Source organism: Rhopalosiphum padi, chromosome 4 (assembly GCF_020882245.1).
Source record: "Rhopalosiphum padi isolate XX-2018 chromosome 4, ASM2088224v1, whole genome shotgun sequence".
Taxonomy (NCBI): Eukaryota; Metazoa; Arthropoda; class Insecta; order Hemiptera; family Aphididae; genus Rhopalosiphum; species Rhopalosiphum padi.
The window spans coordinates 8,692,665-8,714,011 of record NC_083600.1 but is presented as its reverse complement, the minus strand read 5'-3'; the positions used below and the strand labels follow the sequence as shown (position 1 = coordinate 8,714,011).

At 26.2% G+C, this 21,347-nt stretch overlaps 1 protein-coding gene across 4 annotated transcripts; it reads left to right on the top strand.

Annotated features, from left to right (window-relative positions):
• The first annotated feature begins 376 nt into the window (after positions 1-376).
• On the top strand, positions 377-19,946 carry LOC132929726 (pecanex-like protein 1). Of its 4 annotated transcripts, none has more exons than XM_060995267.1 (30): positions 377-638; positions 1,750-1,964; positions 2,039-2,226; positions 2,339-2,427; positions 2,489-2,578; positions 2,638-2,771; positions 2,840-2,942; positions 3,021-3,287; positions 5,054-5,152; positions 5,220-5,309; positions 5,429-5,536; positions 5,658-5,765; positions 6,469-6,589; positions 7,732-7,962; positions 8,427-8,534; positions 8,605-9,917; positions 9,991-10,157; positions 10,806-10,970; positions 11,074-11,379; positions 11,454-11,610; positions 11,705-12,100; positions 12,389-12,582; positions 12,686-12,916; positions 16,310-16,425; positions 16,488-16,635; positions 16,709-16,860; positions 18,059-18,412; positions 18,490-18,859; positions 18,940-19,080; positions 19,231-19,946. In XM_060995267.1, exons 2-30 carry the CDS (start codon positions 1,812-1,814, stop codon positions 19,369-19,371), a joined length of 6,240 nt encoding a protein of 2,079 aa, XP_060851250.1. In that variant the 5' UTR covers positions 377-638; positions 1,750-1,811; the 3' UTR covers positions 19,372-19,946. The 4 variants fall into 4 exon arrangements, with proteins under 4 accessions (XP_060851250.1, XP_060851251.1, XP_060851253.1 ...); XM_060995268.1 differs by having other exon boundaries at positions 377-649; XM_060995269.1 differs by lacking the exon at positions 377-638 and adding an exon at positions 672-782.
• The last annotated feature ends 1,401 nt before the right edge of the window (positions 19,947-21,347 follow it).

Genomic DNA, 21,347 nt, shown 5'->3' with positions numbered 1-21,347 from the left:
ACATCACTCACTAATTTAATCTATTCTGTGGCCTGTGCTAATCGCTAATGCCTAATAGTGAGTTACCGCATGACAAAATAGTTCTATTTTGACAAAATAAAATAGTTCTATTTTGTCATGAGTTACTTAATAACTGAATTCAGTTTTATTGTTTTGTTTTTAACAGAAAATTAGAAAATTAAATTATTCTTATATTCTTATTTCTTATATCATAATTCATAACATAATTTATTTGTTTGAACATATGGTAGACACTTTAGCCACTGGCCATTGCTGGCGCTAGTCCGAAAAAAAATCTTACAGATTTCAAATTCTTGCTGATAACGAAATTCATGATAATACCGACATTCGTATGGTCACAGAATAGATAATATTATATTTTGTAGTATGATGTTTTGTTATAATATTATAGTTATATTATTATTATAGTTATGAGTTATCAAACGTGACTGTCTGCCACCTCCAGACAACCACCATCGTCACTAAGTGTTTTAACTTTTAACTTAAAATAATAAAATAATTATGACCATTTGACATTATTGTTGTTTCATTTTCAAGTAGTATTGTATCATATTATTTTTTTTGTTCAAAACAACGATCTAAATTCGACTACTGAACGTGCTGTCTCAATCACCAACGTAAAGTCAATGTAGAGTATATTAGAATTTAAGTAATGTAAATAGGGCTTTTTTATTTATGATCCACATTTGGATAACATTTTGCCGTCATCGATCTACTGTTTTGATTTGGGCGCAAGTGGAAAACTAACATAGTCGCTTAAGGTTATCCAATCGATTATACAACTATCTGATCTGTTGCATGTTAGTTTGTCGGAATTCAATTATTATTTATTTTACAGTTATTATTCAAGATTAAGGAAACCCATTTGATAATAAAATATTTTAAGTGGCTTAAATAAGTAATTAATATAATTTACAATATGAATATTGTAATGTTCTATAAAAATTATGTATTATTATTGATGACTGTTATTGATTTAAAAAAAATAATGTATTCTTAGATATATTGATTGTTTTGTTTTATGAAAACTTATTAAGTACACATTTTTTAATATTTCCTTTGTCTCAAGATTAACAAATGTTTTTCATTTAGCATAACAGTATTGGTATTGGTGTATAAGAAAAAAATGTACAACTGTTATAATTCTTGAATATATCAGAATTGATTTTATTAATAATGCTTTTATACTAGGTCATATGATATCAATTACTACTACTCGTGTTTAATAGAATTATATAGTTTATGATTAAATTCTATAACTAACCATTGATTCATTGCTATTTCATTTTATTTTTATTTTTTTTAGATAATATGTAAATTATTTATTTTACTTATTAATATATTAAATTATTTTTATTATAATCAAATGCATTTAATAAAATATTAATGATTTTTATTTGTTATCATTATTCGATGGAGCTAATTATTAACTTTATAATTATACATAAGTGTAATAGTATATAGTAATAACATAAAAATTAATTTTCCAAAAAAGATTTCAAGTATGCATGTCACATTTCATATTAATGCTCTACAATATATTTTTATTTAATCAAAAATTGATTAAAAGTTATTTATCAAAAAATATTTTTTAGGATTTAGTTTATTTATACATTTTATAATATAATAAATATTGACTTTTATTAAATAGGTTTGATGAATATTTGAATTATTAACAGTTAATGACTGTATAAATACCTATATATTAAGCTTATATTTATGTTTTAGATAATGAATACTTGGATTCAAAGTTGATAAGTTACACAAAGCACAAATGACTGGTGGAGAATATGGGTTCTCAGTTTTGGGACATATTGCGTCAGGGCATTTGGGCATCATTCACAGGAGGATGGTACTACGAACCAAAACACAGCATTTTCACCAACACATTCCATCTTTATTTATGGCTTATTTTACTTTGTTTACCATTTTTTATACACTTGGTAATCTACTTATTTTATTTATTTTATTCTTTTCTGTAAATCTATATTTAACAATATCATTTTTTTTTTTTAAGTATATATCAGAGATGTTTATATGGATACTGTATTCAAGTATTGTAAGTTTGTTAATCACAATCATAAAACTTGTAAATTGGTCTCTGCATCATATGTTCGACACAACCGAATATATTGTAGAAGACACCAAAAAGAATAGAAGTTCAGAAATTGAAGGTCGTCGTCCTGCCCTCAGAGAACCAAACAAGTAATTATTTTAAAATATTATCTGATTTTATTTATTTTTTTATATAAATCTGTTACTGAAAATAGGTTAAGTACAATTTTCAATTTTAACAAATATTATATTATATTTTTAGAGAAGATGAGGGTATTGAAATGCAGATCCTTAATTTGGGTGTCCGTAGAAATGAACCTTCAACATCTGGATATCATCGAAATGAACCAAGTACGAACTGTGTTTCAAATAATTTACTTTAAATCATTAAATATGTTTTTAATATTTATAGATGGAGGAAGACAAAGTAGTTCTACTAGCACTGATTCTGGATTACATATCCAAGAAAAAATTATATGTGATTGGCCTATTAAAAGTTTAAGTATGTGAACTATAATAAAACCTTATTTTATATATTTTAATATTGATAATATTTTTTAGACAATCCACATTTTGTTGATAAACCAGTAGAAGAGAATAGTAATAGACGTTATGATCGTACAGGTTTACAAAGCTTTTCAGAAATATGGAAATATCAAGATGAACGGGGTCAAGATTTCATTACAGTATCTACTGTTAGTTTAAAATATTAATATTGTATCAATGTAAAAGAATAATAATTATTTAAATGTTTGTTGTATAGGATTGCTTCACAAATGAAAGTAATACATTAGCATTAAAGAGAGATCCAAAGTGTGCTAGTTCAGACTATTCTACATCTAGTGATGCGTTTACCAAAGATAAAGGTATAATAATTGTTTAAACTTAAAACTATAAATTATACACTTAAAATAACAAATATCATACATAATTTATTATATCAGATGTAGGAAGAACATCTAGTTACCAACTTGTTTTTACATCAAGTGATATTGACTACCCAATTGTTGAACACTGTGAAGATCAGTGTTCTAGTCATGGAATAATACATACAACAATTGATAGCGATGATGATGAAGAAGCTGGTAGTAGATCACCTTTATTAAATAGCCACGAAGAAAATTGGAAAAAAATATGTGCTGAAGTTAAAGGAATTTTTCATACCGAAAGTGATATTGAAATTGCATTTATAGAAAAAAATAAACCTAAAGGTATAGAATAATAATTAATTTAATTTTCCATGTTTGATATTAATGATAGTTTCATTATTTAAAAATTATGTTTTAATAGATACATATTATAATTGTATTTTGCATTAACGATAATAATCTTTAATTAAAATACTTTTTTTAATTTTATATATTATCAGTGCTGCAACTACCGGGGTGCTAAGGGTGCACAAAACCCCCGGGCCCCGGATAACCGGACCCTTAATTAATTCATAACAATAGGCCTATGGCTGAACTATTTGGAACTTTTTTTTCTAAATATTATTATGGTTACAATTTATATACGTCTGATCAGGATGAAAATTTTTTAGACTATTGGAGCATTATTATTCAATAATGCTAATATTAACAATTATGTGTATTTAGAAATTAAATTAATTTTTTATTATCTAAAATTAGAAGGATTTTGTATAAAATTAATGTATGTCAAATAGTTATAGCACCACGCCATCCGCCACAACACGTTTCATATAAGTATACTATATATTATAAGGTAATTTTTTAAGCATGCTCACCCCATTTTTATGCTTAAATTATGTACACATTCAAATTCTGAGTTTTGGAATTTTTAAATGTAATTAAAGACAATAATTTTGAGTACTTAGATTTTTCACAACATTTTAGAAGTATTCTGTGGCGATAACAACATTGGTTTTTCAAATGAGAACATATATTATGTTTTAAAGCAAAATGTGAATCAAGTAATTTTTCTGAAAACTTTGACATATTATAATCAAACTTTGAATGAAAACTTCAGGAGTTATTCTACTTTAAATACTAAGAATTAAGGATAATAATCTATTATACGAAAATTATTTGTAAATGGAAACGAGCTCGATAATTATAATTCGGTATGCAATATAAACTATTCGTTAATAATTACTACTTATTACTAAATGCCTATAGATTAATATTGCACCTGACAGTTTTCAAAACATGGACTATTATCCTCATTCCTTAGTATTTAAAGTATAATAAATAACTCCGAAAGTTTTTGTTCATATTTCGATTACAATACGTCAACATTTTCAGAAAAATTAACTGATTCACATTTTGCTTTAAAACATGAAACATATATGTTCTCATTTAAAAAAATAAAGTTGGTATCGCCACAGGAATACAGGATACTCCTTAAATGTTGTGAAAAATATAAGTACTCGAAAATATCTTCTATAATTACATTTAACAATTTAAAAAAAAATCAAAATTTGAATATATGCATAATTTAAGCATAAAAATGGAGTGAGCATATTTGAAAAATCACTTTGTGTAGTGACATTTATAACAACAATACAATAAACACAAAAAAATAATAGTACAAGAAACATATTTTCATATTAATAGTTTTGTATAAAATATTATTGATGTTTCCCAATTTCCCAATTTTATCCTAATGAAATTGTAAAACCAATAGACTGTTTTAGGAACTACTGGTCATTTTACTCCTCATCCATCTATGTACAATAATGTATATAGCTACAAACAGAAAGTTATATTTTTAAGGATCTATTAGGTATTTGGGTCCTTGACTAAATGGGCCCTATAATATTTGCTTGCACACCCACCAATATATACCAAGTTGCGGCACTGTAAATTATATATTATTATATATTTTTCATTCATATTTCAATATTTCATACTTAAAGAAATATTTAATTGTCATTTTTTGAACTAATTGTTTAGTTTTTCAATAATAGTTCATTGTTTGTGATATATATTTTATTTATGTGTACATTTTTTTAATTTAGAAGTCGAATTAAAACCTTCAGTGGAATCACCAGAAACATTAGGTATTGATTGGTTATTTGAGCATACAGAAAGTGAATCAGAGTCTAGCGATATAAAAGGTAATTTTAATTTTAATTTCTTTTTAAATATAAATATAAATCATAATTGTTAACATGCTGCACTAAGTAAGAAAAATGGAAACAAATAGATCAATACCGTGGCATTTTACATTGTCTGATGATGACTATACCACTACTTCAGAAGATAACAATTCTAGTGAGTGTATAGACACGCACAAAGGAGTTTTTATAGCTTAATCATTAATCATTATTTGTACTATTTCTATATGAATTATTTTTTTGGGATTTATATCTAAAGTCTATTTAATATTTTAGGAAATAAATCTGAATCAAAAGATGGAAGTAAAGAAGAAATTCAAGCTCCAATTTCAGTTGGATTTGAAAACACAGGCGCTATACCAAAAACAAAATCTGTTAAAGATGGTAAGATCTATTTTCATTATTTTATTATTATTAAATTATATATATTTTTAATTTAGATATTTACTAATTAGATAATAATAATTATACTTATTTTAATTACTTTTTAAATGTATTTTCTTAGTAAAAAAATCAAATAAAAAAAGAAAAGCTACGTCAACTCCTCATTTAAGTGTTAAAAATGATTCAGATAGAAAAAGACATCGTAGAACTAATAAAAATAAATCCAATGGTAATATAATTTTTCTATAATACAAATTATACTGCAAGTCATTAAGATAGATTGCATCTCGATTGTACATTTGACTGCTTACCATCTCAAGTTCAATTTTTCCTACTATGTAGTAACTAATGTAGTAATGTGTACAACTATGTTTTTACCTAAGTATATTAACAGCGCTCATTATGTCTCAACAAAAGACATTCTGATTATTTATCTGGGGGGAAAGAGGGATGTGTAAAATAGACAAAATCTGTGTATGATCAAGGTGCATTCTCTTGTGACACACAGTATTGATTATTTATACAACAAAGGTTATACATTTATCAAAAAAGTGTGAGCAACATTTTTTGATTTTTTAATACAATGCCATGTATTAGTTTAAATTATATATTATATCTTATATTATAACTTTAATAAATAATTAAACTACTATAATTACTTTTTAGGAGAATATACTGAAACATTTTTGTATATTTATCACAAGATTACATTTTAAAGTGTTAAAATTTTTATTTTTTATTATAATTATACTAAAAGTTTTAAAATTAATATCTTATTTTAGTTATACATTGTATCCAACCAAACATACAGCAACTAATATTTAATACTTTAAAACCCACATTGAATTAATTTTAGGAATGTTGCTTACAATTTTAATTGTTTTAGCTACAAATAAATATTTCTCAGCATATTTAATTTATGTTTTTAACAGAATCTAGAAGATGTATGTGTGACAATATTAAAAGTGATATGGATTGTGGTACAGAATCTAAAAGTTATCCTACGGTTACTGATGAATGGATTGACAATAACACTCTAAGTAGACCTGATGCGTAAGTTAAATTGCATTGTATGAATTTTCAAATTTGTATCTAATTTAATTATTTATTTTCTGGAGGTAAAATAATTACAATTCTTAGTTATTCAAATCTTGAAATGGTTTGTTGATAAATTAAGATTGAGAAAGGGATTATTTATAAAAGTTAAGACCCAAATATAGCAGGAATTTTCTTATAGAGAGTTGATTCTTTGAACAGGATTATTTATTTTAAACAAATATAATAGACATCTTTATTATTAGTGTATTAAGTTTCATTAAAATATTGTCTACTTTGCTTGAAAAGCTTAAGCAACTTAAGTAACTTGGGCAGTTTTTATGAGAATAAAGTTTATAGGTCTAAAGTATAAGATTAGATCTGCTTAATCCATGGTATATATCATCTTATCATTAATTTTGATCTAATTGGTAATGTGATTAATGTTACGTTTAAAGTATTGTAGATTACAGCAATCAAGATTACTTATGTACATTATTAATTTTATGTTGTTAGTGTATAATTCCATGTTGCAATTCTCACGTTCAAAATTATTTAAATTTAGAGCAAATAAATTTACTAATAAAAGTCTACCTGACTATATTGTGAAGTTGCATAAATAGGTTTAGAAAATATATTATTAATCTTCATATAATTTACTTTAATTTTTAAGATGAACATGTGAATTGATTAAAAATTGTAATAAGTTGGTAATTACTAATTATCATTGTTCAATTTTGATCCATTTTGATATACTGACACCCCTCTCATCCTCTAGCACTACTCAATTTATATCTACAACTATGCCTGAAAGTTTTATTTTATTTGAATCTTGCTTGTCAACTTGCTAGCAGTTGATTAGTTGATTCTCTGGAAGGAATTTTGGCATAAATAAATTTTATATATTAAAACTTATAGACTTATATCCCTCGCAATTCCTGGAAACCCATCACACCGTTTTTAGTGAAATTGGCTTAGAGATCTCATAAACATTTAATAAGTAATAATCAAGCTATTCAGTCCTGTAATCAATTATCTTTATTACTTATTGTATAATTAACACCAATTGTATATATTCTTATTGTCCTTGATATAAAAAAAAAACATAGATATAGATGTAAAATAAAATGATTTATATTTGGTTATAATTGACATTACAGAATGACTACATTAAATGTAAACGAAGGTGCTTCTTCCTCTGCTGGTTCCCATAACGAACTAAGTTCCCTTCTCCCCACTAGTTCTGAACCAGCTATCACTCCATCAAGCGAATCACAGCAACAGAATCAAACTTTGACAACTGTGAAAAATGAAGTTGTTTTAGATCATATTAGTGATGTTTTTCATGGTCGAGTAGAAAATAGAAGTAGAATGAGAAATCGACAAGTTAGGTAAATATATTTTAGTACTGTTCCTGTAACATTTGGCACCATCACTTGTAACTTATATGTTGTAAGGAATATTTTTAAAAAAAGTATCTATAATGAATTGACTTATAATACAATTTTAAGTTAAGAATATTATCTATGCTTGTACATTGGCCTTTTAAAATATTTTAATTTTAAAGTGAGATAATATGATCATTTATAAATTGTAATTAACATACTCATAGCATGCATAAAATTAAAAAAAAAAAAATCTAATTTATAATCATGGATAATGTTTTTTATTTTAAATTCTTTACTCTAAGTTTAATAATATATCAATTCACTATTATGCTAAAGTTAAATAAGGTTAGTTCTACTGAACACAAATTTACTATGTTTCAAATACAAATATGTCAAAGAAAGAAAACAATGAAGTCCTCTTAAATAACCAATAATTATTATAATTTTAAATACAAATATTTTTTCAGCAATAGGAATTTTCGCCGAATGAGATCTCGTGAAGCATATAGTTCTCCATTTCTACAAGCAGCTGATGGTGTCAATTTTTCTGCTTGTCCTGAAGATACATCTGAAGGGTTTGTACAAAAATACTTATATTATAAAAAAAGTTTAATGAATAATATTTCAATTTATCTATGTTTATAGATCTGTACATTTTTTTCGCGATGAAAATGGTCATTGGATGACTTATACTTTTAGAGATATGTTAAATAATAATTCTTCAATAATTAAACCATTCCCAAATTTACCATCAACATCACGAAGGGATGACTCATCAGATGATCTTGTTTTTAATCATTCACCTGTAAGATTGTTTCCCCGTCCCATTCGTAATTATGAACAACAAATAGAACACGAAGATCCTTACTGGCCACAAAGTCAACCACAGCGTTACCGTCACTTCAACATTTCGCCAATAATTACACCAGTTGAAGAAAGCTTGGAACATGAACATGAAAATAACAGACCAGATTATCAAGATGAATTCCCAGTAATACCACGGCAGCTGCGATTTGATCTTCTTGATCCTAGTGTTGGATTTCCTAAACCTAAACGATACTATCCATATACACCAGTCAAGAAAATGTGTTTCAAAGTTCGCTTTGATCGTCTGGCATTATTAACTGCCATTGATCGTAACCCAACATTATTGGAGCTAGTTATTACTATTATTCTTGCTACATCAGTTGCTGTATTGGGTGCTTTTGTATTGTACTTTAAATTCTACAGAGATATTCATGCATTTGTTTTCTGTTTTGTTATGGCTGGCTGTCAGTATTCCTTAGTGAAATCTGTACAACCTGATGTGGCATCTCCTACACATGGTTTTAACAAAATTGTTGTGTATAGTCGTCCAGTTTACTTCATATTGTTTTCATCCATACTACTACTAACACACATTCAATTAAACTCTGGCCGAACATTTTACCAGCTGAAATTCTATGGATTCACTTTGCATATTTTGTATATATTAGAAACTATTCGAGATTTCTTATCAAACTTTTTACTATTTTTACCAATTGCTTTTAGTTTGGGATTATTGCCTCAGGTTAATACTTTTTTTATGTATACTCTGGAACAAATTGATATACATTTATTCGGAGGTAATGCAACCAGTTCACTTAAAGCATCTGCATATTGTGTATTAAGAAGTTGTTTTGCTGTATCTATTTTATTTGGATTTGCATATGTGGCATTAAATGATTGGTCTGGATCATCAAGAAATATATTTTTCTCCATATTTTGTGCATTACTCACTGCCATATCTTACCATTTAAGTCGTAGCTCCAGTGATCCAGCTCCTATATTAAATGTTCTAAAAACATATTTATGGCCCAATGAAGATATATTTTCTAGACCCGATATGGAATGCCCTAGACCTAAAAAGGAAACTGAAAAATCAAAGAAAAAGGGCTCTGAACAAAAAGAAGGCGAATGTGAAGAACAAACAAAGTCTGGTAAATATTACTTTAAAATAACTAGTGTTTAAAAGATGATAAATTACACAACTAATAATAAAACTATATTTAGAATTAGATGAAGAAATTGAAATTCAAGACAATTGGCCAAAACAGTTACAAGATACAATAAATGCAAGACTGAAGACTGATTTAATTTTTTGTCCAATTATTGGTCTTATTGTATTTGCTATTCATTCTAGTAATATTTTTTCAGCTTTACAACCAGAATTAAATCCAGTAAGTTAAAAATTTTTTTATACTTTTAATATTTTATATAAATAACAATAATAATATATATATATTAATATTTAATATTGTTTAAATTTAACAGTACAGTGATAGTAAATTTTACATTTTTTATCTAAAGTTTCCTGCATATCAGTAATATATTACTTTTTAAAACGTTGAAATGAATGTATATTAGTATTTGATTATACATAGAGCAACACCAAGGTTGTACTTAAATAACTTATAAATTAAATTGATTAATATAAACTTAACGGTTGACATATTGTTCACTAAGATGAATTTTTAGAAACATAATAATGAACATATTAATTTAAACCAGGGGTTCTCAATTTTTTTAGTACCGCGACCTATATGGTTTCACTTTTCAAAAAGTAGTTATAAAAAACAAAATTTGTATTATATAAATATGTATACATTACAATCAATATATTTTTACAAATGTACTCTTAATAATAAGGTGTGTGCGAATTATGTGCTTGTTTTCTGTTTTGGTTAATAACAGTATTGACATCATAATTCAAAAAATTGTTCGCGACCCACCAAAAATTGACTGACGACCCACACTTTGAGAAACACTGATCTAAACTATGATAAATTATTCAATTTATTTTGTATTAATTAGTCTATAATTTGTAGGTAATGTGGTGTACAACTTTCAGTATTGGATTTATTCTACACTATATAATACCTCAATTGCGAAAGCAGTTGCCTTGGTTGTGCGTTGCTCATCCTATATTAAAGCCATCTGAATATAATCAATATGAAGTTAAACAATTGGCTAAAATTATGTGGTTTGAAAAAGTAAGTGTTATTACTCATTGTAAACACTGTTTACAAAATTATTTTTACATAATTTGAAAAAAAATATTGCTTAATGTATATGTTTTATTATTTTTTTTTATAGGTTTATGTATATTTATGCTTCTTTGAAAGAAATGTTCTCTATCCACTAATGTTTATTGGTTGTTTGACATCTGACAGCATAATTGTTGTAACAAAATTGGGAGTTCTATTAGGTTCTTTGGTATTATCAGTGTGCGCACTTAAATGTTTACGCTGCTCGTTTTCACAACAATCCAACCAGTATAATATTCTAGCATTTGCAGTACTGTTTTTTCAATTGGACTATGTAAAATGTTCTGAAACTTTCATTATTGACTACTACCTTACAGCTATTGCCTATGATAAAATCTATGAATTTTTACTTAAGGTAATTTATTATAATTAGTCTTATGTATGATATCCATATTATTAATTTGATTTCTTTTCTTTTTTTTACTTTAGTTGCAATTTGTCATAACATACATAGCACCATGGCAAATTACTTGGGGTTCAGCGTTCCATGCTTTTGCTCAACCATTTTCTGTTCCTCATTCTGCAATGATGTTTCTTCAAGCATTTTTGTCTGCAGTGGTTTCTTCACCACTTTATCCATTTTTAGGTAAATATTAAACTCTAAAATCATACAAAGTTTATATCATAATATAAAGATGTAAATTATAGTAAATATTTATTGTTCTTATTATTTTATTTAGGAAGTGCTATATTTTTAACATCCTATCCACGACCTGTTAAGTTTTGGGAGCGAGATTATAATACCAGACGAGTTGATCATACAAACACCAAATTATCATCACATTTAGAACGAAATCTTGGTGCAGATGACAATAATCTTAATTCAATATTTTATGAACACCTTACTAGACTACTACAACATACCCTCTGTGGTGATCTCATATTAGGCCGTTGGGGTAATGTGTCACAAGGAGACTGCTTTGTCTTAGCATCTGATTATTTAAATTGTCTGGTTCACATTGTTGAAATGGGAAACAATTTAGTTACTTTTCAAATGCGTGGACTTGAGTTTCGTGGTACTTATTGTCAGCAAAGAGAAGTGGAAGCTATATCTGAAGGTGTTGAAGATAATGAAGGTATGTACTAAAAAATCTATTTATAAATGTTACAATTTATTAATATATACGTTGATATATATTGTTGTATGACTGAAAACTGGCTATAGTAAATTAGTTCATCTAATTTAAATCTAAATAGATAAATTCATGCTTTCTACTATTTTTCGTGGCATTCTAACATGAAGCAGTGGGTGGGGGGAGGCTCCCTTACTAGGTATAACTATTTTGTGTAATTTATTATGTAAAAATAGATGGCTTTTGATTATTAATATAATTTATAGTAAATATGCAAACATTTTATTACAGGATGTTGTTGCTGTGAGCCTGGACATTTTCCTCACATTTTGTCTTTAAACGCTGCTCTCGGTCAACGTTGGCTTGCCTGGCAAGTAGTAGCAGCCAAGTATGTTGTACAAGGATATAGTATATCAGACATTAATGCCTCATCAATGTTGCAAGTATTTGATTTCCGGAAAGTGTTGGTTAGCTATTACATAAAGGTGATTTACTAATTATATTATAATAGTATATAATCATAATGCTATAATCTGTTTTTATGACTTGGGTATTTAATATTTATATGATTTCAATATTTTATTTTAGAGTATTATATATTATGCTATACGATCACCAAAACTTCAACAATGGTTAGCATCAGATGAGATAAAAGAAGGACTAAAACCAACATTGAGCAGGAGTTTTGTGGATCTTGACCCAGTATTTAATATAAATATTGATGAAGATTTTGACATAATTTCATGTGGTGTTACCCGCCAAAGTTTCTGTTCATTCTATTTGGAGTGGATACGATTTTGTGCTTTCCAAACAGAAAATGTAAGTTTCAAAAAAAGCTCTACTTAATAATACATTGTTAGGTATATTTTTACACTGAGTAGGTGATGATTTTGATCAGAGACTGTGTATCTGTCTATATTTCTTAGGATATTTTATTATTTATTTATTAACTACATTAGTTATAGTTTAATATAATAAATTCAACTAATTCATGCCAAAAACATCATATATTATATTATATGATAATAATTATTAAATATATATATATGTGTGTATATTATTGTTATTACTAGGGTTAGGATGTTTATGATTTTGCATTTTCTTTTTAGGTTGTCCAATAGCTTCTATTCTTGTATAGAGATGTGTTTCATGATATCAATATTTAAAATATCAAAATTTTATTTTTAATATAATTGCATATTTTACCTTTTTTTTTTATTATAAGTGCATTGTTTTAGTTTTTTCTGATTTTATTAGTGCATATTGACTGTTTTTGATGCAAAATGCTGAAAAATACCGTAATTTTATATTTTATTAACTGAATCTGAAATAAGTTTGATTATCTGTATTTTACAAATTATCACTTATTTATTCTTGAGAATTTAATATTGTTATACGGAGTAAAGGTATCTATTTAAATATACGTATTAGCACTAAATAGACGAAGATTTACAATGAAACATTTAAAACAAACAATAATTATTCAATGCAATTCTTTTTAAAATATATTTTTTTTATATTTTATTTAATTTTATATAGTACATAAGAAAATTCAAAAATGTAATACAACGTGCAGTTAATAAAACAAGCACATAAAAATAGTACCGACCCAATTTATTTATATCCTATTAACAATTAATCTCTTTATATATTTATTGCATTTTTTTATCCACATTTCTTTATTTTTTAATGCATATTTTTCAAATTTTCCATGCATATTTACGTTTTTAAGTGCATATATGCATACATATTCATACATTTTATAGTGTATAAACATCCTAACCCTAGTTATTACCTATTTACTTTTTGCTTATAATTCAGTGCCAAGGTTGGACAACTGGTGGCCCGCAATCCTTTTTTATCTGGCCCGCGCTACATTTTCAAATTACATCTTACAATTTCAAAGTCAATTGTCTATACTCTATGGTAAATTAAAATACATATTTTGATTGACCTTTTTTTTTGCTCTCTATACTCTGGCCCGCTAAATTTTAATTTTCTAAAAAGTAGGCCTCTAATAACTTTCAGTTGCCCATCCCTGGCATATACCATAAGATGATATGAATAGATTCATGGTTTAAACCGTTTAAAATTAATATAAATATTATGAAAATTCCATTGTGTTTATAAAATAATTTTATAAGAAATGGCAAAAAGTTTTAAGTTGTTTGATATTTTTTTAATTACGATATAAATAATTGTTAAAGATAAAAATATCTGTAAAAAAAAATTGACCACATGTATTTTCAATATTTTTGAATTGCTATGAATGTGACTTATGAAAAAAAACTTTGAATTATATTTGTAAACATTTTGATCAAAGAAAATTTTTTTTTTATATTTATAAAAATCTAACTAAAAAACATTGTTAAAATAGTTTAAAATTAGTCTAAACAATTTCAATTGTATGTATAAAATATACTTTTAATAATAATAGAATGTTTCAAATTTTTACTATATTAATATATTTTGAAATACAATAAAATATCAAAATTTAAATTTAAATTTCAAACCCTTATTAAAAATGAATACGTCATTACTCAATACTAGGGACCGTATTTATATGCACAAAAAAACCTCAAAATATGCTTTTAATAATGCTGTAATATTTTTTAAAATATGTATTTATTTTTAAATATGTACTTAAATATGCACTTAAATTTTGTTTAAAACTATGTAAAAATATGTAAATGTAGTATGTGAAATTATGTAACAATATTTATTAATTAATATGGTATCAAAAAAGTATAAAAAAGCTTTTAATGTATTTAAACTCGACACACTCGGGCACAATTTTAAACATAAAACGCAAGACACGGACTGATGTCGAAAACTGACCGTGGAACACTTGAATTCTATTATATGAGCAACGAATTTATCTATATATATATATATTATATATGTTGCATATGACCATATGAAGTATGTAATCTTATCTTTCGAAATAACGACCGGTGTCAATTTTATCGATATTATGTGGCTGTGAACATGAAAATACGACGAAAAACGAATATATGTGTTATAAATAATAATATGCACTTTAAAACTAAAAATATGCATTTAATAGGTAAAAACTTTGAAATATGCAAAATATGCAAGATAAAATTAGTGTTATTTTAATAAGAGTGATCTAAATCGGGGACAATTTTCATTAGATTTCAAAAAGCTTATTCCAATACATATATGCATTTGCATATAAATCCGGTCCCTACTCATTACACTACATTTTTTTCTAGTAATAATAACTTATGAGGAACCTTGAATTAAATATTCCAGTTATTGATATTAAATTTGGTGAGAATGTTAAATTCTTGTGATTATTCATGTCTGAATTTAAAAAATAGATTTTTTCGAAACTGGTATTGCATAATTATTTTTAATTTTTTACTGTTTTGTGTTAGTTTTTTCCAGTTATTTAGAAAATTACGTAGAAATTCTTACTTTTTACACATAATATTTGGTATGTTAATATGTTATATGTTAGTAATACAGAGAATACATGTAGCAATTACATACTCTTAAATCCATTTTACTGGCGGCTCAAGAGTATCTATATCAGCGATTCTTAACAATAGGGTCGCGACCAATTTTGGGTCGCCAATAATTTTAAATGAGTCGGCTAAAATTTAAAACGTTGGTATAATATTTTTATTTTTATTATTTAAAAAAATATGTACAATACAATTATTAAAAGAAATGTTTATTTTTAAATATAATGTAATTAATATTATGGCCTGTTATTAGTACACGTAATATGAGTAAAAAAATGTATTAAATTAAGAGTACCCAAATAGTTATTTTTTATTCCACCATTGAATATTATTTATAAAAAGGTCGCTTGAAATATCATAGGTCGCCACTACACAAAGGTTAAGGAACGCTGATCTATATTACATAATATTTAAAATTATTATTTTTATAAAATATTTGAATCCATTAAAAATTATATAAATATTATAATATATACATACGATGATCCTCCAAACTCAGAAATATAAGACTTGCTATTGTTTCTTAAATTATTAAATTTCTCTACTTATATGTTGAATAGACAGTAGTGTCTTGTATATAATAATATATATTAAAAATAGCTTATTAAATAATAAAGTAGTCAAATTAAATAATTTTAGATAAATATGTTTTTAGAATCATTATCACAACTAAGCTGAGTTAACAATTAACAATTATGTGTATTATGTTTTCTATTTTCAGATTCGAAAAATTGTTATAGATAAAGGTAAAGATTCCTTATTAGTATCATTATGCTTTGCACTCAGCTTACTGGGAAGACGATCATTGGGTTTAGCATCACATACTACCATGTCAAGGTATGTAACAACCATTCAAGGAATAATGAGTTTAAACTTATGCATCAATTATATTTTTATAGTGTCGAGTTTTTTCTCTATGGTCTCCATGCCCTCTTTAAAGGAGATTTCCGTATAACATCAACAAGAGATGAATGGATATTTGCAGATATGGACTTGATGCGTAAAGTATTAGCTCCAGCAATTAGGATGTCATTGAAACTTCATCAGGTATGTGTAATCTTCATTTAACATATTTTTTATAATATATGTATTATGTATAATGACTTATTTTCGTATATAGAATCATTTTATGGTTCCTGATGAATATGAAGATCCAGCTGCTTTGTATAACACTTTAAACTACCTTCAACAAAATTTAGTGATATCACATGAAGGAGATCCTGTTTGGAGAAATGCTGTTTTGTCTGGAATGCCATCATTACTTGCTTTAAGGTATAGTAAATACAATTGTATTAATATTCAAACTCTTTCTATTCTGACATAAGCCATGTTTTAAAATAATTGGTAAGGTTAATAGTTATATATATATTATTTCGTATTGGTTTTTAATGCTCTGCCTTCGTAATAATAATAAATATAAAGTATTGATAATAATATATTTAATAATTAATAGTATTAAGTTATAATAATAATAATTGCAAAAAAAAATCAAAATTCAAATTGACATTAAAATTCTGCTGTCTTGTATAATTTATACTAAGTGACACACGTTAAAACCTATTATTATTTTACCTTTGTACTCTCTAAATGTATGATAATTTATTTCTTAATCAATACTGTTAACTTAATATAAAGTATAGTGGGTATAAATTTATTAAATATTAATTTAATGTCCTTATCTTTAAGACCTTATTGACTTTATGGTATTAATACCACAGAACTATCCAGTCATAAGACTTTCATTGACTATATGATTTTTATATCTCTGTTATAAAGGTAGAATACAAATCATAAAAATCTTTAAATGGTTGTGAGAAAAGTTAAACACAAGTTTTGGTCAAAAATGCTTATTAATACTTCAAAACAAACATAAAATAATACATTTATCTTTGTTACAATTGTCACATATCCATATACTATGACAGCATCAGGGCTCTCTTAGTTTGTTTTATTCAAATTTTCGAATCATAACACTATGTTGTCTTAGCACTATACTTCACTGTTCTGACCAATATTAATTACTTACTTTGCTAAAATAAAATTTTTCTATAAGTATTACCTAAAATGTATTTAATATATTTTGTAAATTACTATTATTATTATTATTATTATTATTGTTTTTACTAATTATTAAATTAATGTTTGGATTTAAATTTAGTTGAGAGTCTTAGTGTTACTTCTGAGTACCCATTCTCCTCAAGCTTTAATGTTGTGTACATTTTTTTTCTTGTACATTTGTATGCTTATTGTAACTGCTATTACAGATTGTATATTTTTTAAGAAATAATGTTAAAAATGACTATTATACACAATATATCGATTATATAAGTGGCAAAGCAATAAAAAACCCAAGTATATAAAAAAATTCATGTACCCATGTACATGGCATTATATACATGGTTTATAATAAACGTATAATAATAATTTAAATGTATTTATGAAGAATAAATCAAACTGTTTTATTTAATAGACATATAATGGATGAAGGTTCTGATGAGTATAAAGTAATTATGTTAAACAAGCGGTTTTTAAGTTTCCGTGTCATAAAAATAAACCGCGAATGTGTTCGTGGACTTTGGGCAGGGCAACAACAGGAATTAGTTTACCTGAGAAATCGTAATCCTGAACGTGGTAGTATTCAAAATGCTAAACAAGCTCTACGAAACATAATAAATTCATCATGTGACCAACCTATTGGTTATCCAATTTTTGTTTCACCATTAACTACTTCCTATGCTGAGACCAACGAACAATTATCATCGCTTGTTGGCGGATCAATAAGCTTGGGAAAGATAAAAAAATCTATTATCAGAGTGTGGTCAAGGTAAGTTTAATATAACTATTTAAATTAAATTGTATAAATATTAAATATTATGACTTATATTATTATTTTCCTTTTAGATTAAAAAGTAGATGTGTTGAGGGATGTTCTAGTGGAAGTTCATTACAGTCACATGATGAAGGTGGATTCGGACATGAGGGTGTGTACGCTATGACACAATTTAATAGGCATTCTGGATATGGAACCAGAACACCAGGAAGCCAATCAATTGAAATGAGTGGCAGTGGAAGTGGAGTTGGTGGTAGCATCAGCAGCAGAAGTGGTGGTACTAGAGGTAGTACAGCTAATGTTGCTGGCAAACCAAGTTCTGCCGGTTTGGCCAACTTGGCAGGATTGTTATCATCATCACAGTCACCAATCACCAGTTCACCACAAGCATCTGTCGATAGCAACCCTAATGACAATTCTCCGATCCAACACAGAGTTTTGGTAGGTTTACTAAATAGAATTCACTATAACAATATTTTTTAACTATTAATGACAAAATCTTAATGTTTATATTTAAACAGATTCTGGATCCATTACAAGTATATGATGCTATAAACTTGGGTCGTAGAATAGATGTGGTTTGGCCAGATGAAAAAATGCGATTAAGGGGCGGTCGTAGTCACTGGAAAGATTGGTTACCAGAAAAAGGAATGGAAGGATTGGTAATCTATTGTATTTTTACTATATATTTATGTTAATTAACTGAGAAAAAATGAACAAATATAAAATATATAACACATTTACCTTTTCTTATAAGTTTAAGCCTATGTATAAAGTTTATTTATTAAAACTTTGGTGTTTTACATTTTTAGGTTGTGCATCAATGGGTTCCAAATCACCGTGACTTGTCAAAGAGATCTCACGTTGATAAAACTATATTACTGATCAAGATTGACGAACGTTACGTGCCTATAGCCGAAGCTGGTGTATTAGATTTAGGAGCTGAAGTTTGAACATATGTGGTGTATGGCTAACATTATTTGACTGATTTATTTCGGAAGTAATTTTAAAACACAAATGTTACAAGTACACATGCTTGATAATATAGCATTAGTCTTCCTCGATACTATAAAAAAAGTATTCTGTCTTGTTAATGTACAAGTGTATATTGTGTCCTGCCATAATTTTCTCAGGAAAAAAACACTCGTACAATTTTTGCAATAGTTAAGAATCATGTAATTTTTTTATTTTTATTGTTTTTTATTTATATAAATATACATATATATATATATCTATATATATATATATAGATATACCTATATTTATTTTGTTTTGTAAATAATAGATGAAAATGATGTAAATTTTAAATATTAGTTAAAAAATGTTCCTTGTTTAAATGATCATTTTGTGATGCAAATATTTGTTGTTAACATACATATTTGAACAAATTATAAATAATAACTATTATAATAAATTTATTTTAATAAGTGTAAATAATTATTTCCAAGTAGACAATCGTTTTATCATAGTACTTAATAACATATATTGTGTTCTATGGTTGTATAAATATGACATAATATTTACCAAAGTACCTATCTTTATTTGTTAGGGACAATTGTCATTTATATGTGGGCAATTTAAAATTCTTACACATAATTTTTTATGATAAGCTGTGGATTTACATTGAATTTTTTTTCACTAATATCAACTTATTTAATGTATTGTGTGTTCAATTTGTAGGCCCGCTTTAAAATCAAACTGACAATGAATTTTTATATTGAAAACAGATTTGGATGTCTTGTGTGTTTTAAATGTTTTAATAATATTTTGCTTACTTTAAATCTTATGAACAACTTTTCCTCAAAATGTATGTATCTTAATAATACATACCTGAAGTTTTAGAACATTATATAGAAATATTTGTAACATTAAAGGCAAATGTTAATAGGTGAACGTTCAAATTTGTTAAAAAAATATAACTGTTTAAGTAGGATTTCAGTAACATAAAAAAATTATGAATCCCAATTTGTTCATAAAATCTATTTCCCGTTATTAGATTTAACAGTTTAACTAGAGTCTTTCTCAGTCTTGCCATCTAATAAATTTATGTTTTATGATATCCCTTGTCTTGTTTAATCTGAAAAGTCGAAACATGAATCACGAGTAGAATTTAAGAAAATGAAGCCCCCAAACATTGTTAAAATTATAGTGTTATATTATTGGTTTATTTATCTTTGGTTCATATTGATGTTAAAAATATTATCCTCCCATGAAATTTTAATTTTTAATGGATTTCCGCCGATGAGATAGACCAAAAACTCGCCAGTTATAGAAATAGAATATTACCTAATTAAATTTTACCTATAGAAATGATACAATTTGCTATGCGCTATATTAACTACTAAAATATAATAGGTAGGTACTTAAAACGCATTCAAAAATACTTAAAAGTATGAAAAATATTTAGACTCAAATACTCAATAAATGATTTAACTATTTTAATGTAAATTATAATTATTTTCAAAATAAAGAGTAGGTGAAAAGAGCGAAACCATTAAGAGGACGTAGAACCCGCATGTATTGTCTCCGTCTTGTACATGTGCGACATAGCAAATTTTCGTTCACCATTTTCAATATTGTGCTGTTAGTTTTGATATTAGAGTGAACTGACCTATCATACAATTTAAAGGTAAGATAATTATCCAGGGCCCCACGTAGCCTTTTATTGATATTATTATTTTTAAGTAATATTTAGTAGATAATAATATATTATTACTTATTAGTAGGCATTTTATTCAATAGGCTTATAAAATTGGTACTTCAATTAGTTCAATTGTGAAATAAAAATAATCGTCAAGGTTTTTTTGTACACCGCCGCAGCATAGTACAAAACTATACAATATAAACACATCATGACACATCACTCATCTTCACGATACATATTAACATTATTAACACATACCTTAATCTTTATAACATTTATATATTA

Bases quoted from the DNA above. Each gene is read 5' to 3' on its own strand.
- LOC132929726 (XM_060995267.1), top strand. From the start codon at position 1,812: ATGGGTTCTCAGTTTTGGGACATATTGCGTCAGGGCATTTGGGCATCA. The intron at 6,590-7,731 runs GTAAGTTAAATT...TTGACATTACAG, and splicing joins ACTCTAAGTAGACCTGATGC to AATGACTACATTAAATGTAA. The intron at 7,963-8,426 runs GTAAATATATTT...ATATTTTTTCAG, and splicing joins ATGAGAAATCGACAAGTTAG to CAATAGGAATTTTCGCCGAA.